The following is a 19,531-nucleotide window of genomic DNA, read 5'->3' on the forward strand; positions in this document are numbered from 1 at the left end:
AGCCCACATTAGCGATAGATGAATGATGGTTCTTAATGCAGTGCCTTTTGAGGGATCAGAGATCATGGGTGTTCAACTTAGGTTTGCGCCCTTGCCATTAACACACCGAAATTCCTCCAGATTCCTTGAATTGTTGAATGATATTATGCACTGTAGAGGGTGAAATATCCAAATCCCTTCCTATCTTACTTTGAGGAATATTGTTTTTAAACATTTCAATAATTTTCTCACACGTTTGTTGAAAAACTGGAGATCTGATTTAGGGTTGTATATTTAGTTGTAAACATTGACTGATTAATACATCTCCAAATCGCAAAAAGTTGTGACGGTAGGGAAAATGCAAATAAAATAAATAAATAAAGCAGTGATTTCTAAATTTACGTTGATTTGTATTTTATTGCAGACAAAATGAACCCAAGATATTTCATGTTTTGTCTGGTCAACTTCCTTTCATTTGTTAATATACATCCATTCCTGCATTTCAGACCCACAACACATTCCAAAAAAAAAAAAATGTTGGGACGGAACAATTTAGAGCTAGTAATGAGGTAAAACAATTAAATAATGATGTGATTTGAAACAGGTGATGTCAACAGGTGATTATAATCATGATTAGATACAAAATCAATATCCAGGAAAGGCCTAGTCTTTGAGGAGCAAAGATGGGTGGAGAATCTCCAGTTTGTTAACAAATGCATGAGAAAATTATTGAAATGTTTAAAACAGCATTGCTCAAAGAAACAGACGAAGGGATATTTCACCCTCTGTGGTGCATAAATGGTTGAGAGGAGAAAACCTCTATAATAATCCAGTAGAAAGCAATGGGAAACCACTACTGTAATTCTTCCCGAGAAACTTTGATGGCTGAAGCCGTCAGAGCGGACCTGCCATAATGCAGAACGCTAAAGAAGAAGAAAGTGCATAACATCATTCGACAATTCTGCCTTCAAGATGACGTCTTTTCCAGTGATATTGCAACAAGAGAATGCAAAACCACATTCTGCACACATTACAAAGGCATGGCTGTAGAAGAAGAGGGTGCCTGTCCCCTCTGTCCGCAATAGATAATGTGTGGCAAATTATGAAATGAAAAATATGACAATGTCGACTGTTGCACACTAAGACCTGTTTGCAGGAAGAATGAGACAAAATAACACCTGAAACACTTCATGACAGAGTGTCTTCAGTTCCTAAACGTCTTTTAAGTGTCATGAGAAGGAATGGCAACATTATAAAGTGGTAAATCCTTTGCCGTCCCAACTTTTTTTTTAAAATAATTTGCAAGGGTTAAAATCAAAATGTGTTTATTTTGAAAAAAAAAACAAAACCCAATAAAAATCATGAGGTAAAACAAATAGTGTGCCGTTCTATTGTTCTGAGTGCAATATAGGTCAAAAAATGATTTACAAATCATTGTTTTTAGTTTTAATTTCTTTTTAAAGATTTTTTTGGGGTCTTTTTCACCTTTATTGCATAGGACAGTGTAGAGACAGGAAATGAGCGGGAGAGATAGCCTAGTAAACTAGACCCACCCGCCTAGCGGCCAAAAATATTTTTTGCCTGCGAGTGGGTCTAGCCTCACACCATATCAACAAAACACCCCGGGCATCAAATCGTGCCCGCCAATCACAACGCAAGGTTTTTGTTTGGATTCTTTGGGCGGGCTTTTGCAGGAGTGACGACAAAGCTGCGCGACGCTGGAGAAAGCACAACAGGAAAGATGGCTACGGCTAGTGAACAGCGCGCGTTCGACTCCGCTTTGGAATCAGTTTTAGAAGAATTAGACTTGGAGTTTTCGTTGAAACATGAGCAGGAAGAGGCTCTCCGCTCATTCCTTTTCAAGAAGGACGTTTTCGCTGTTTTGCCGACCGGCTATGGCAAAAGTCTGATCTACCAGCTGGCTCCGCTCGTAGCCAAAAGGATGGGGCTAGTTTGTGCAGTACGAAGAATTAATAAACAGCTTTGAAACATTACTTTTTGATTGTTTCTTATTTTCCCGTTATTTTAAATTTAAGGGAAATTATTTCACCAAACACCACTAAATAAAAATAAAAACTCTCAAAAACAGTTTAAGCAAACCCTTGAAAAACACTTGAAAAAAATAAGTGTATGTTAAGTATGTGGTACAGACTCCAAACTTGCGGTCATTATCTCCAAACTTCTTAATATCTAGAACCTGTTTATTAATTAATACGCATTTTGAAAAATTATTTATTTCAAGGCCTCCCCCACTGCTTTCTGTCGCTCTGACTACGTCACAGTCACTGTTGCGCTGATTGGTCAGAGCGTTGGCCTATACGCACAGAGACAGTTTGAAAGACAGCGGGTTGTTCCACCCCCACCCTTCGGAAATGTCTACGAGCGAGGCCAGACTAAATATTCACATTTAGTCTGGCTTGCCAGGCTACGGGAGAGAGAGACGGGGAGGGATCGAGAAATGACCTCGGGTCAGAATCGAACCCGGGTCCCCGGATTTATGGTATGGCACCTTATCCACGACGCCCCCTTTAGTTTTAATTTCAATTTCAACATACTGTCCCAACTTTTTCTGATTTGGGATTGTATACATCTATTTGTCCTTATATGTTTTGATGATATTTTCTCAATGATTTTTTTCTAGAGGTAATACTGGAAAGGCTATGACCGCACCATACAAACTGCATCTATATTTCCACACAGATTCCTACCGTTCAAAAGAGCTAAACACAAGTACTTAACATGCACATAATACACATTTTATAACTATTAGTGCCTAAATACTGTAAATCCTATGTCCATTTTCATTTTGTCCTCATACCCATAGCTAACTACAGAATTCCCTATTTCCAAGCAGCTCCCTACAAATAATGGCTGAAAGTTTTGTAAAGATGGTAAAGTGGTATAGATTATATGAAATGATTACAAAACATGTAAACATCTCTCTCTCTCTCTCTCTCTCTCTCTCTCTCAGCAATGCAATGAGCAATGCATTGGCATGTTGTAGTTAATACAAGAGGGAATGTATCCATTAGCCTTCAGATCAAACACGCTACACTGTCTGCAGTAAAACAGGACCAGAAACAATTCTAATTAGGTTTCTCTAATTAGACACTGATAATATAAAAATCCATAAATGGTGACAAAAAGTAAATCAGAGTATCAGGTAATCAGGAAACAATAGACCTATTTTATGTTTCTCATCTAATCTGTCTGTATTAATGATCATGAATTGTTAATTATGAAATGTCTGCAAAACTCTGAAATTGCACTGACAAAAAAAAGGAGGGTTCTGACTATAGACCTCTGGATGCAGTGTAGCCATCATTTCAGCCATCCATTAGCTAATGAACCTCAGTAATACACTTGGACTCAGCAACTGTTTGACCAATCTGACTGACAGAGATGGGAAATGAAGGAAACACTTGGAAGACCTGTGTCTGTGTGTCCATATTTGTGCATGTGTGTATGTGAGAGAGTTACCAGGACACGGCTGAGGATTGCAGTCCTGGTACTCTACAGGAGTTCCTCTGCAGGCATTGGGAGTGCTCTTGCCGTCCATGGCAGCGCAGGTGCGTTTGCGGGAGCGATAGCCTTTAGCACACTCCTGACTGCATGCACTCCACGACTCCCATAATGACCAACTGTAACCTGCGAGTCTCACCCCAGGAGTCCTGATCAGTTCATCCACAAGAGCTGCAACATACACATTTTACCTTTTAAAGGCTAAACTTGATCCTAAAGCAATCTCAAAATACATCATTATCCAGTGCCATGGATAAGAGTTCATCTCATCTCATCATCTCTAGCCGCTTTATCCTGTTCTACAGGGTCACAGGCAAGCTGGAGCCTATCCCAGCTGACTACGGGCGAAAGGCGGGGTACACCCTGGACAAGTCGCCAGGTCATCACAGGGCTGACACATAGACACAGACAACCATTCACACCTACGGTCAATTTAGAGTCACCAGTTAACCTAACCTGAATGTCTTTGGACTGTGGGGGAAACCGGAGCACCCGGAGGAAACCCACGCGGACAACATGCAAACTCTGCACAGAAAGGCCCTCGCCGGCCATGGGGCTCAAACCCGGACCTTCTTGCTGTGAGGCGACAGCGCTAACCACTACACCACCGTGCCGCCATTGGATAAGAGTTCTGACCTGGAAATCTAAGGTTGTTTGTTGGGAAAGTAAACAACGTTGCATTTGAATTTGTATTCAGTGCAATAAAGTTGCTGCCTCATGTTTCTCTGTCTCTCAGATCAATCCTGAGCTCAGGTTATTGTTTGTTTGGAGTTTTGCATGTTCTGTCTGCGTGAGTTTCCTCATGGTTCTCTGGTTTCCTCCCACCTACCTGACCCTTTTTTTCTTGAGCCTTTTTCCTAACCCTGACTACAATGATGCGGTTACTGAAGGTGAATGAATGAATATTTTTGCAAAAAACTTGTGATGGAATGCAGTGGCTGCTTTTAGAAGTCTTTTGTAAGTGTTTTTAGAGTCCATGGTTTTATGTTCTTTTCTCAGTACAGGAAAACGTTGAACATTTGTCTGTAGTAATCACCCATGTGCTGAAGAGAGAGATTTTTAAAAATGTAGCTGTATTCCTTAAACGAATAGCATTCTTATAACATTCAGTAAAGTTCAAGAAAACTGAATCATAATTGAGATTCCATACAACATTAAACATGTAACATTTCCCCCTGTTGCTTTCTCTCTCCTGCGCCCCTAATGGATGAAGACCTAACCTCTAATTTATAGCATAGATGTCATGGCTCAGAACATGCTGGCCTTTTCATTAGTAATTCAAGGTTGGCTAGGGCACCTATTCCTGCTGTGTTTTACTGCATTTCCGACAGAACACTAAGCTGTTCTGTCCAACCACCTACACACGGAGCTATCCTTTTACCACAGCTCCATACGCCCCCTAATGCACTCAATACATCGTGTCAAGTATGCCCCACTTCTTCCTGACTCCTGGCAGGAATTTATAGTTAATCGATGTGTGGGCTGACACCCATAACATGGATGGTCACTGAACTGTGTTCCTTGATTGTCACCTGGGTGGAGAAAATGCCTCACATTCTCACACAGCATAATCCCTAGATAAAGATACAGACATAACCACTACAAGCAGATAAACGGCATTTAGGGGGATCTATTGTTAAATCTCTGGTGGCTAATGCAATAAGCACTTTCAAGGCAGGAAGTTCAGGTTTACTCTTTGCACAGCCCTCACCAGTTTTGATGTTTGATGAAGTTTGATGATGTATGTGGGAATGAAGCACAGTAGCTCCCCGGAGTAAGAGCACATTATTACTCAGAGTAGAATTTCAATAAGCAATCCGTTCTCTGGAGTTTTAAATCTTAAAAACAGCATGGCAGCAAGCTACTTATTCCCCGCTTCACGAGGGCTTGGTTTGCTGAAGTGTGTGATATAGGAGAGAGAACTGTGCACGACTTCAGCACTCACAGTCTGTGTCACAGGTGACAGTGCCGTCGTTGGGACAGAAGCGCGTCTCCACCTTCCTTTTACCCAGCTGGAGGTCGTGAGGATCAGCAAGTTGTGCCCGGCAAATGTAGCGCACCCTCTGCTCTTGGCGTGCGCCACCTTGAGTTATATTGACTGGCACCCATGGTGTCCAAGGAGTGTTCCGCCTCACCTCAGGACACGACTCCAGATTACAGGCCTGATATTCCTACAAAACGAGAAAGGGACAGGAATGTGACCGGTGTTCAATGTGCATAATCTCATCTCATTCATCTCATTATCTGTAGCCGCTTTATCCTGTTCTACAGGGTCGCAGGCGAGCTGGAGCCTATCCCAGCTGACTACGGGCGAAAGGCGGGGTACACCCTGGACAAGTCGCCAGGTCATCACAGGGCTGACACATAGACACAGACAACCATTCACACTCTCATTCACACCTACGGTCAATTTAGAGTCACCAGTTAACCTAACCTGCATGTCTTTGGACTGTGGGGGAAACCGGAGTACCCGGAGGAAACCCACACGGACACGGGGAGAACATGCAAACTCCACACAGAAAGGCCCTCGCCGGCCACGGGGCTCGAACCCAGACCTTCTTGCTGTGAGGCGACAGCGCTAACCACTACACCACCGTGCCGCCCTTCAATGTGCAAAATGTTCACTTTATTTGTCTTGCCCCCAGTAGACAATCATTAAGCTTAATGAGAGATACTGTGGTTCTGTGGTGCCGAGTCATGTGTGGAAACTGTTACACTCTGGGGAGGTGTTTTAGCTGCTTGTGAGGAAACTTGATTTGAGTTTTAATATAGTAAATTACATCTGAATTAAATTAATTGCAGCTCTTCAGTTTGAGAAAGTGCACACACACACACACACACACACACACACACACAGAGAGAGAGAGAGAGAGAGAGAGAGAGAGAGAGAGAGAGAAAAAACCCTCACACTTTAAATGAGGGGCAACTGTGAAGGGAGCGTCTATTCCACCACAAGATTAATTAATCTATTTGTTCAGAGCTGTAGGGTTTATCACAGTGTTCTGTATTTGGTTTGCTAATCATGTACTGCAGTTACATTCCATGATTTTAGTCTGCCATTAAAATATGTCTAGCGCTCCATGCTTTGTTAGGGAACGTGCAGTTGGATTTCCACTCAGCGTGTTAAGAGACTGAGTGCTTCACCCTTGGGAGAGCTTCTGGGATATTATGGACAGACAGCATTTCAGAAAGCTGAATCCCAGCTGGACACTGAGCGAGACAGGAAGAGAGAGAATCATGTACCAATGCACAGCCTGGACAGCTGTTTCCATTCTCACAGTTCCTGGAGCGAGAGTGCACTCCTCCCCCACACTCAGCACTGCACTTAGACCAGGGTGACCACGATGACCAGAAAACCGGCTGAGGGCAGGAAACCTTCTCATTGCAGAATCTTGAAAGGAAGAAGAGGGATTGCGTTACTCACATCCAAAGACACTCATTACTGTGGCCTTATTCTACAAAAAATAAATCAGACTTCAAAATCATCGCTTCAAAAAACAACAAAACAAAAACATTCACACTTCAGCATCAAAGGAAATGGAATACTGAAATTTACAGAAAATGGATTGGCGTCAGTTGAGGTACGCGTTTACATCATAGGTTTCACGGAGTAAGTTGCAGTGTTGTTTTCGTTAACGATGACAAAATGATTTCATTAACGCACCTTTTTTCATGACTAAAACGAGACAGTGACGAGCTAAACATAACTCTTTGATCACGAAAATATGACGAGACGTATCTGTTGTTTTCGTTGACTTGACGAGACGAGATGAAAATGTTAGTGGGTTGGCTATAGGACTATCAAAATGCATGCCGTTTCCTCCAATGGTACGTGCAACCTGTCTGCCAAATGCTGAAAATATCAGCAATGGACCTGCATCCCGTCCTTGTTTGGTCACGCTCACCACCAGGCATGCCCGAGCACAGTGCACACCGGGGCAGCCACACAGTTCATGGACCATGGCGGCGGCAACGTTAGCACAAGGGCTTGGTGGGCGGAAAAGACGTGATGATTTATGGACATACTTTACACATAATCCAGCAGAAAATAAAACAGAATGCCTTGTAGGGGAGACAGAGGTACACGCTGTGGCTATAAACTACGTGGCAAGAATACGACCGACCTCAAGAGGCATCTAAAGGCTCACCATGCTGCTATTTCTGCGACAGTAAGTTAACGTTACAAGAAGTCCTGTTAACAGATCATGTATACGTTTGCTAGCTTTGGTTAATGTCACTCAACAATCGGTCTGTGATGAATTTCCTATGAAGTTTCCAAAACACCGTGACCTGACGAAAATGAATGGGACCGCTAGCTTCACGCTAAAGTTGGCTTGGTTAAGCTAACTTAAATTCAATTAACATGTCATGAGTAAAACTTGTCTTGCAGGGATTATTGGTGGGACAGAAACTGAATGCTTTGTCATATATTGACCCATATTTGAGTTCCTGTGAAACATACGGGGGGAAATGTAGCTTTTCAGACCTGTTGCTGTGCCTTAATATGTCTAAATGAGCAGCAGCACACCTGGCTACTCTAACGTTAGCAGCACGTTTAGCCATCATATTTACATTAACGGACAGCGTGGTCATCTTCTAGTTGTGTGTTCATCATGACATGCTTGTGCTCTATCAGTGCATTGCGACATGTTAAACGGAGGCAGAAACATGAGTCTGTGAACAATGGAGTATACACACTAGACAGCGTTTATGTAGAGAGCATGCGCACTAGACAGCATTTATGTAGAGTATACACACTAGACAGCGTTTATGTAGAGAGCAAGCACACTAGACAGCGTTTATGTAGAGAGCATGCACACTAGACAGCGTTTATGTAGAGAGCAAGCACACTAGACAGCGTTTATGTAGAGAGCAAGCACACTAGACAGCGTTTATGTAGAGAGCAAGCACACTAGACAGCGTTTATGTAGAGAGTATACACACTAGACAGTGTTTATGTAGAGAGCAAGCACACTAGACAGCGTTTATGTAGAGAGCAAGCACACTAGACAGCGTTTATGTAGAGAGCAAGCACACTAGACAGCGTTTATGTAGAGAGTATACACACTAGACAGCGTTTATGTAGAGAGCAAGCACACTAGACAGCGTTTATGCAGAGTATACACACTAGACAGCGTTTATGTAGAGAGCAAGCACACTAGACAGCGTTTATGTAGAGAGCATACACACTAGACAGCGTTTATGTAGAGAGCAAGCACACTAGACAGCGTTTATGTAGAGAGCATGCGCACTAGACAGCGTTTATGTAGAGAGCAAGCACACTAGACAGCGTTTATGTAGAGAGCATGCGCACTAGACAGCGTTTATGTAGAGAGCAAGCACACTAGACAGCGTTTATGTAGAGAGCATACACACTAGACAGCGTTTATGTAGAGAGCAAGCACACTAGACAGCGTTTATGTAGAGAGCATACACACTAGACAGCGTTTATGTAGAGAGCATGCGCACTAGACAGCGTTTATGTAGAGAGCATGCGCACTAGACAGCGTTTATGTAGAGAGCAAGCACACTAGACAGCGTTTATGTAGAGAGCATGCGCACTAGACAGCGTTTATGTAGAGAGCAAGCACACTAGACAGCGTTTATGTAGAGAGCATACACACTAGACAGCGTTTATGTAGAGAGCAAGCACACTAGACAGCGTTTATGTAGAGTATACACACTAGACAGCGTTTATGTAGAGAGTATACACACTAGACAGCGTTTATGTAGAGAGCATACACACTAGACAGCGTTTATGTAGAGAGCAAGCACACTAGACAGCGTTTATGTAGAGAGCATGCACACTAGACAGCGTTTATGTAGAGAGCATACACACTAGACAGCGTTTATGTAGAGAGCATGCACACTAGACAGCGTTTATGTAGAGAGCAAGCACACTAGACAGCGTTTATGTAGAGAGCAAGCACACTAGACAGCGTTTATGTAGAGAGCAAGCACACTAGACAGCGTTTATGTAGAGAGCAAGCACACTAGACAGCGTTTATGTAGAGAGCAAGCACACTAGACAGCGTTTATGTAGAGAGCATACACACTAGACAGCGTTTATGTAGAGAGCAAGCACACTAGACAGCGTTTATGTAGAGAGCATACACACTAGACAGCGTTTATGTAGAGAGTATACACACTAGACAGCGTTTATGTAGAGAGCATGCGCACTAGACAGCGTTTATGTAGAGAGCATGCGCACTAGACAGCGTTTATGTAGAGAGCAAGCACACTAGACAGCGTTTATGTAGAGAGCATGCGCACTAGACAGCGTTTATGTAGAGAGCAAGCACACTAGACAGCGTTTATGTAGAGAGCATACACACTAGACAGCGTTTATGTAGAGAGCAAGCACACTAGACAGCGTTTATGTAGAGTATACACACTAGACAGCGTTTATGTAGAGAGTATACACACTAGACAGCGTTTATGTAGAGAGCATGCGCACTAGACAGCGTTTATGTAGAGTATACACACTAGACAGCGTTTATGTAGAGAGTATACACACTAGACAGCGTTTATGTAGAGAGTGTACACACTAGACAGCGTTTATGTAGAGAGCATGCGCACTAGACAGCGTTTATGTAGAGAGTATACACACTAGACAGCGTTTATGTAGAGAGCATGCACACTAGACAGCGTTTATGTAGAGAGCATGCGCACTAGACAGCGTTTATGTAGAGAGCATGCACACTAGACAGCGTTTATGTAGAGAGCATGCACACTAGACAGCGTTTATGTAGAGAGCATACACACTAGACAGCGTTTATGTAGAGAGTATACACACTAGACAGTGTTTATGTAGAGAGCATGCACACTAGACAGCGTTTATGTAGAGAGCATGCACACTAGACAGCGTTTATGTAGAGAGTATACACACTAGACAGTGTTTATGTAGAGAGCAAGCACACTAGACAGCGTTTATGTAGAGAGTATACACACTAGACAGCGTTTATGTAGAGAGTATACACACTAGACAGCGTTTATGTAGAGAGTATACACACTAGACAGCGTTTATGTAGAGAGCATGCACACTAGACAGCGTTTATGTAGAGAGCATGCGCACTAGACAGCGTTTATGTAGAGAGTATACACAATAGACAGCGTTTATGTAGAGAGTATACACACTAGACAGCGTTTATGTAGAGAGCATACACACTAGACAGCGTTTATGTAGAGAGTATACACACTAGACAGTGTTTATGTAGAGAGCAAGCACACTAGACAGCGTTTATGTAGAGAGTATACACACTAGACAGCGTTTATGTAGAGAGTATACACACTAGACAGCGTTTATGTAGAGAGTATACACACTAGACAGCGTTTATGTAGAGAGCATGCACACTAGACAGCGTTTATGTAGAGAGCATGCGCACTAGACAGCGTTTATGTAGAGAGTATACACACTAGACAGCGTTTATGTAGAGAGTATACACACTAGACAGCGTTTATGTAGAGAGCATACACACTAGACAGCGTTTATGTAGAGAGTATACACACTAGACAGCGTTTATGTAGAGAGCATGCACACTAGACAGCGTTTATGTAGAGAGCATACACACTAGACAGCGTTTATGTAGAGAGTATACACACTAGACAGCGTTTATGTAGAGAGCATGCGCACTAGACAGCGTTTATGTAGAGAGCAAGCACACTAGACAGCGTTTATGTAGAGAGTATACACACTAGACAGCGTTTATGTAGAGAGTATACACACTAGACAGCGTTTATGTAGAGAGCAAGCGCACTAGACAGCGTTTATGTAGAGAGCATGCGCACTAGACAGCGTTTACGTAGAGAGCATGCGCACTAGACAGCGTTTATGTAGAGAGCAAGCACACTAGACAGCGTTTATGTAGAGAGTATACACACTAGACAGCGTTTATGTAGAGAGCAAGCACACTAGACAGCGTTTATGTAGAGAGTATACACACTAGACAGCGTTTATGTAGAGAGCAAGCACACTAGACAGCGTTTATGTAGAGAGCAAGCACACTAGACAGCATTTATGTAGAGAGTATACACACTAGACAGCGTTTATGTAGAGAGTATACACACTAGACAGCGTTTATGTAGAGAGCAAGCACACTAGACAGCGTTTATGTAGAGTATACACACTAGACAGCGTTTATGTAGAGAGTATACACACTAGACAGCGTTTATGTAGAGAGCAAGCACACTAGACAGCGTTTATGTAGAGAGTATACACACTAGACAGCGTTTATGTAGAGAGTATACACACTAGACAGCGTTTATGTAGAGAGCAAGCGCACTAGACAGCGTTTATGTAGAGAGCAAGCACACTAGACAGCGTTTATGTAGAGAGTATACACACTAGACAGCGTTTATGTAGAGAGTATACACACTAGACAGCGTTTATGTAGAGAGTATACACACTAGACAGCGTTTATGTAGAGAGCAAGCGCACTAGACAGCGTTTATGTAGAGAGCATGCGCACTAGACAGCGTTTACGTAGAGAGCATGCGCACTAGACAGCGTTTATGTAGAGAGCAAGCACACTAGACAGCGTTTATGTAGAGAGTATACACACTAGACAGCGTTTATGTAGAGAGTATACACACTAGACAGCGTTTATGTAGAGAGCAAGCACACTAGACAGCGTTTATGTAGAGAGCAAGCACACTAGACAGCGTTTATGTAGAGAGTATACACACTAGACAGCGTTTATGTAGAGAGCAAGCACACTAGACAGCGTTTATGTAGAGAGTATACACACTAGACAGCGTTTATGTAGAGAGTATACACACTAGACAGCGTTTATGTAGAGAGCATGCACACTAGACAGCGTTTATGTAGAGAGCATGCACACTAGACAGCCTTTATGTAGAGAGTATACACACTAGACAGCGTTTATGTAGAGAGTATGCACACTAGACAGCGTTTATGTAGAGAGCATGCACACTAGACAGCGTTTATGTAGAGAGCAAGCACACTAGACAGCGTTTATGTAGAGAGCAAGCACACTAGACAGCGTTTATGTAGAGTATACACACTAGACAGCGTTTATGTAGAGAGTATACACACTAGACAGCGTTTATGTAGAGAGTATACACACTAGACAGCGTTTATGTAGAGAGTATACACACTAGACAGCGTTTATGTAGAGAGTATACACACTAGACAGCGTTTATGTAGAGAGTATGCACACTAGACAGCGTTTATGTAGAGAGCATGCGCACTAGACAGCGTTTATGTAGAGAGTATGCGCACTAGACAGCGTTTATGTAGAGAGTATACACACTAGACAGCGTTTATGTAGAGAGTATACACACTAGACAGCGTTTATGTAGAGAGTATGCACACTAGACAGCGTTTATGTAGAGAGCATGCGCACTAGACAGCGTTTATGTAGAGAGTATGCGCACTAGACAGCGTTTATGTAGAGAGCAAGCACACTAGACAGCGTTTATGTAGAGAGCAAGCACACTAGACAGCGTTTATGTAGAGAGCATGCGCACTAGACAGCGTTTATGTAGAGAGTATACACACTAGACAGCTTTTATGTAGAGAGTATGTTATGCACAACCTGTCAACCTCGACTACAATTTCCTATCTCTGTATTGGCTTAATTTAATGTTTTAAAGTAATTATTTTTTCGACTAAAATGAATGACTAAAACTGGACTAAAACCCTTTTAGTTTTCGTCGACTAAAACTTGACCAAAACTATCAAGGATAGAATTGACTAAAATGTGACTAAAACTAATAAGCATTTCGTCCAAAAGACTGAGACTAAAACTAAATCAAAAATGGCTGCCAAAAACAACACTGGTATGTTGGGTGTCGTGAAATCAGGTGTACAACATAAATGTTTTATTTCATCAATATCCTCCAACCTCACTGTATTCACACTGAGTGCAGATGAGTGTGTAGCGTAGTGGGCGAGAGCACTCTACTTTCTCTGTCTCTCACCTCTGTTCTCTGGCTTGGCCCACACACACTCGGCCACCGTGTCTAGGCGAGGGGTTGTTGCAGGATCTCTGGCGCACCTCAAAGCCAATTTCGCAGCTGGTACTGCACTGACCCCATGATGACCAGGGAGTCCAGCCACCATTCCTAAGAGAAACCAGAATTATTATTTTTCTCCAGAACATTAGTTTCTAACATACCACGGTGAAAGCAGAATAATTCTGCTTTGATGAAGAGTAAGTTTCAATGTGCAAATGCATTCCCTTAATTTGCTTAAGTGCCTTGCTCCCGTGTAGCACGTCTCAGAAATTAATTGCCACTTCCTGGGCAAACACTATTTAATTTTGTCACCTCGCATTTAATCTTATATAACTTTGTCTTAGCTACTCTTATGCAGAGTACAGCTCCTGTCTATGCAAATCATCAAGCACTTTTAAAGGGCAATTCTTTGGTATGACTGGGCATTTTAAATTCAGTATGAGAAAAAAAAAATTAAATACTCAGCATACGCTGAGGCTGAACTGTGCTTCAGCAGTAAGTACAGTGAACTAAATCTTCTCTTACCTTGAGCAGTTGGCCACCTCAATGGTAGGACCTTCACATATTTTCCCCCCACAGAGGGGAGGAGGGCTGTCACATGCCCTAGAACGGCAAAGGCAAGCACTGGTGCCATCGCCATCATCGTGGCTACAAGGCTGCCACTGAGTCCAGGGCCCATAGGAACCATCTGTGGTTTGGTTCCGCAGCTGGAAGAAGAGACGTATGTTTATGTAAAGGAGAGCATAGACCAATGGAAGCACTTTCTGCAGCCAGCACAATCCAGCCAGAAGTAGACTCTGCTCACAAATAACTATGAAAAGGCAACTTCTACCAAAATGAATGAGTCTGTAAAACAGAGGCAGTTGTTCAACTCTTACTGGGCATGCAGTGATGTTCTGGAACCACTGGCTCATGTTGGAGCTATCCTCAATTGTAGTGCAGCGTCGCTGCTTCCTGTCCCAACCACAATATGGGTCTCTGGCACCCAAACACATCCTGGAAAACAGAGAGAGAGAGAGAGAGAGATGCAAATGACATTAGGTAAACAAACACAAATATACAATTTCAGCTAGCCACTGTAACTAAACAATCGATCCTAAATATTCTCACATCAATCTCAGGTGTACACATTTCGAAATAACAAACGCTTTCCTAGGAGAGGCAAGCAAGATTTCATACATTCCCTTTGCACCGTAAAACAGAGATTAAGCAGCTAAATTTTTGAAAAAGCACCAGCCTAATAAGGTGTGATTAAATCTAAACTCGCTAATGAACTTAAGCCATAAGCGACAAACAGGGTGCAGGAATGCAGGGCAGCACGGCAGTAAACCCAAGAGCAAATACCATGCACCAGCTGAACCATTAGCCTGAAAGACTTATTTTTGGCACAAGCAGATTGTTTTGTTTGTACTGAGTGACTAGTGCTCCAATCTTGAGATTGGGGGAAACAGTGCTGAAGAATGAATGCCACTCTATGAATAATTTCTGCTCTTCTACAGTTTGCTAATACATGAAGTGTCTGTCTTTTTATTAAAATACTAAATCCCAGCCTCTCAAGATGAAGATACTACGCAGTGGTGGACAGTAACAAAGTACCTTTACTTGAGTCCTGTACTTAAGTACACTTTTTGAGTATCTGTACTTTACTTGAGTATTATTTTTTTGGAAACTTATGACTTTAACTTCACTACATTTGAAAGGCAGATATCGTACTTTTCACTCCACTACATTTCTATCAAGGTCCTCGTTACTCGTTGCTATGAAGCAGCTTTGAAAGTGGATGTGCTTTCATTTTATTTTCTAAAACGTGATTGGTTTTTTCACAGGTGACACTGAGAGCCTATCAGTAATCACTAGGGTCATGCCACGTCCATAGACTGGATAAAATCAAGCTCAATTATTTCTCAGCAGCATTATTTAACACGATCAGTTGATGGCTGAATGGAAGGAGGTGGTTCTTCTGGGGAATGCACACACTCATGGCCCATGAACCCATGTTTCAGTTTTCTGAAAGGATTAAATATTCGTTTCGTTTTAAATGTTTGCTGAAAATGAGTCACATCACGGCCTATAAAAACTTGCCATCCAACCTGCGGAAACATATTGAGGTATACTGTATAAACGTTTTATTCCAAGAGAAAACTTGTAATGAAGCTGTCTGTGCTTTTAGAGCTAGCGATAACATTGCAATAGCTATGCGGTCTGGTTAGTCAAATGACTTTATATGGATTTGCCCGCCAAATTGCCATAGCCTTGTCCACGGTTAATGTTAACACATAGCTAGTTAACTTGGACACTGTTAGTTAGCATGTAAAAACGGAGTTATGCTAACATGAATAACGTTAACTTATCTCAGCCATTCCAAGGTGACTTCCGTGACGAAAGCTACTCAAATTTGGTTGAAGTCAATCTATGGCCCATAAATTCCAGAACAAATTTAAAATGTTATGCATTTATTTCATGGACATTATACAGCTCCTTAGTATAGCCAACATTTTTTTTATTTCTAACTACATTTTCATACAAAAAAAAAACAGGAGGAAAATGTGACTTCCGTGACAGCTACATCCTCAAAAATATTGACTGAAGAAATGTTTTATCCAGTTCGTAGCCTTCTGGGAGAGATGTACTACCATTTGTCTCACACAGTATACCAGGGGGAAGTCTAGAGATTCCTAAATTAAGCAAGCCATCATAAATTAGTAAATTGCTGACCTTGGAGAGCACTGGAAGTCTGTGACTTCCGTGACCGAAAAAATGTGACTTCCGTGACGAGTACCTTCACCAGTATGAAACAAAGTGCAAAAGTTGTATCTATTTATTATTATTTATTTTTAAACTCCCACATAACAATGCACAGAATAAAGTGGTCCTTAGTTCAACTTGGTGAACAAAGTTTTCCAAAATGTTATCAGCTGCAGATCCTTCGGTTTGTATGCAAGATAAAATGTCTTTATTCAAAGTGCACATAAGGTCACTTCTACAGGTTAAATATGCTTGTGACTACTTCAGATGAACAGTTTTGATTTCTGGCCTGTTCAGAGCTAGGCTTTTGGCTTCCTCAAGGCTGCTGGCTGGAAAGGAAAGTTGGCCCCTATTGTTAACTACGTCTGGGTTTGGCATGGTGCAGATTTGAAAAAATGATTATGATGTGTAGGTTAGCTTGGAATGGCTCATCTGAAGTCCTTTCAGAAATGTTTTAGTATAATCTTGCCAAATAACAATGTAGAAAACTTTCTTTTCTAGTAGCGTTAGCTACCCAATATGATTTCGAGTTTGAAAAGAGTTTGCTAGCATGTCAGGTGGAGTTTCACTGACTAGCTAGCTTAACGTTAAACCACCATGATGGCACAGCATGCGTTCATTTTGTGAATTCACATTTCTGTCTTTGGTAATGGCATTAGGTTTTATAAGCGTTGTGGCAATAATACAAGGATGCGTTGACAGAAAATGTACTTTTAATACTTAAGTATTTTTAAAAGCAAGTACTTCAGTACTTTAACTTAAGTAAAAATTTGACTGGACAACTTTCACTTGTATCGGAGTAACATTTGACCAGTGGGATCTGTACTTTGACGTAAGTAATGAAGTTGGGTACTTTGTCCACCTCTGATATTACGTATATATGCACATGTAAAGACAGATGCAGAAACCGTCAAAATCAGGCTACATGATGGACATAAGGACTAACAGTTGGGATAGTTTTCACACTCATCTTAACGAAGGTCGCATTGAGTTTATCTAGCCACCAACTTCTGTTACTTGCACTGACTCCCGTGTTGGCTGGCAGTTGCACCAACATGTGTAAGGCATAATTAAATAACACTGTTCCTGTCAATTAAGGAGATCTTAAGGAAGAAACAGAATAATGATGGCTATGTGGTGCAGAAGGCTCAATTACCTCCAGTTACCAAAGGTAGACAGGCAAGCCCACAGGGCGCTAACCTGCAAGCAAAACCCATTTAAGCGAGAAGTTGGTGCCTGTCTTATTAATTACAGAGGAGAAATCCACTCTCATGAACCAGTGGCTCTGAGCACCAGCCAACCACGTAAGCTCTTAAGACTGTGAAAATGCAGAAGCTCAAGGGGAATGCTGATTTGACAGTTTGAACTGGAAGTCCGGTTCATGGATGGCCAATGGACACAAAAGCGGCTTAGAGCACCTGCAGGCCATGGCTTGGCTCAACCATCTGCCAGCTGACTCCCTGAGAGAAATTAAAGGCTCAGGCTGTGAAATGCATGTTTTCACCTGTGATTCAGATTTGAGAAAGGGAACTTGTGCAAACACAAGGGTAAATACAAATGTTTCGTCTCTATCCTGTGAAAAAAAAAACCCAAACAAAACCGCACAGTCATCCTGATAGCTCAGCTATTTTAAAAACAGCATGCTATGAACATTAGTTAGTGCTGAGCAACGCCTCAGTATTATATAATAAATAGTTCAGCAAAAACAGCTCTCATGTATTTGATGTATTTGTACCAGAGTTGGGCATGAGGCGCCATGAGTGACACCTCCAAGTGGCACAAACGATATTTATGTGGTGTGTTGCGCTTGCTGGTAGTTCAACACATGAGCAAAGCCACATGGCCTGTTAAATTTTAAACAGTGTACAAGGCGAAAATAAACTAACGCATAAAACAATGTGGCATGACGACTGATGGAATACAATAAATCTCATCTATTCCCTGCAACCTGAATGGATGTTTTAAAGAGATGAGGAGGGCTATAAAATACTGTCCATTTTTATAGGCCTTTTAAAAATAAAGATTAGAGACAAATAGCTATCGTTGTCGCTTTAATATCAAACCTGCCCTCATCACCATAAATATGACAGCTGGTCAGGCTTGCCGCTTTGAACAGATTGGGCAACAGTCATGCATTAACGACACAGCTTACGCCACTCGTTTTTTATCAGCGATAAGTACTTTTACATTACCTCAGTGATACTATTTCCTTCCCACAGACACTGAAAGGAATTCTTGCTCTACTGGTCTTGATCTATGTTGGTCTAAACATTAGAGAACACTAAAAGAATATCTGTAACCAATGACTGGGTTTTTTTTCCCCACACTTCTCCCTTAATTATGAGTGAACTGGCTGAGAAAAGCCATCACACTCGGTACATTCATCTTGCTTCTGGACTTTAAAAGCTGTTTGGAGGATGGACGGCTCATTCACGGTCCCATAAACCTAAGCAAGATAGCTGTATGAAGGCTCAGTTAGCACTTTTAATGAGTTATCACTGTTTGAGTTTGTCAGAACTTGAGGGCAAAGGGGTTAAGACGGACTGCCTGACTGAATAAATGCTGAGAGAGCGCGTGAAAGAGAAATGGCTCCAATATTGAAAGTCTGCAAAAGGAGACTCCGTTAAAAGCCAAACATTCTCCGGTAGTAATAAATATCTTCACTTTCTGATTACTTTCTTTCCCCTCCTTCTCTCGCTGTTAGACTCCCTCCAGTGCTGGGCTGAGTGCTCCAATAGGCTGTTCTAATGTGAGCTCTTAACCACTGTATTCCTTAGCACCCTGCTGACAAGCTGGCAGCAACAACAAGTCATAAATCTTCTTGGCCAGGGTGCCTCCGGAGCCCCGCAATAAAGCTCCGCTCATGCAGGTCTCATTATGACCTTCTCAACAGCCACAGGTAAAAACAGCCAAAGCCACATATATCAATTAACAGGGAGTATTTGACAAATTCCAGCTAGTTCCAATTGTTTAGATTCTTTGACACAGACCAAGATCTGAACTAAACATTTTCATCATGGACCAGGTTTAGATCGTGGAAACTGGATTGGTGTTGCTATGTTCTCTGCTGAGATGCATCGAGGTGTTGTAGAATTTTTTTGTGGCCAGAGAACTACGGGTTTCCTTTAACAAGCGGAAAAAAAAAAAAAATCTGGCCACGGTTGTGGTAATGGGAAACCCAAGGGAAAGTTGTAAAAACCATTTGTGGTTTACCAAGCAAAACATGTGGTTTGTGAGGAAATATTCTGCCCTTGAGTTACAGTGAGTATGAACTGGTTTTCTGTTCTCAGAAACACAATATCACTGG

At 42.0% G+C, this 19,531-nt stretch overlaps 1 protein-coding gene across 3 annotated transcripts in view; it reads right to left on the minus strand.

The window, feature by feature from the left end:
- Nucleotides 1-19,531, minus strand: part of sema5ba (sema domain, seven thrombospondin repeats (type 1 and type 1-like), transmembrane domain (TM) and short cytoplasmic domain, (semaphorin) 5Ba) — a 249,449-nt gene that overhangs the window by 20,953 nt on the left and 208,965 nt on the right. For all 3 annotated transcript variants that reach the window (XM_060929724.1, XM_060929722.1, XM_060929723.1), the window contains exons 13-18: nt 14,358-14,475; nt 14,005-14,186; nt 13,444-13,587; nt 6,745-6,892; nt 5,447-5,672; nt 3,460-3,672 (exon numbers count right to left, since the gene is read on the minus strand). In XM_060929724.1, the coding sequence (XP_060785707.1) occupies nt 3,460-3,672; nt 5,447-5,672; nt 6,745-6,892; nt 13,444-13,587; nt 14,005-14,186; nt 14,358-14,475 (1,031 nt within the window). The remainder of the gene's footprint in view (nt 1-3,459; nt 3,673-5,446; nt 5,673-6,744; nt 6,893-13,443; nt 13,588-14,004; nt 14,187-14,357; nt 14,476-19,531) is intronic.

Source organism: Neoarius graeffei, chromosome 9 (assembly GCF_027579695.1).
Source record: "Neoarius graeffei isolate fNeoGra1 chromosome 9, fNeoGra1.pri, whole genome shotgun sequence".
NCBI lineage: Eukaryota > Metazoa > Chordata > Actinopteri > Siluriformes > Ariidae > Neoarius > Neoarius graeffei.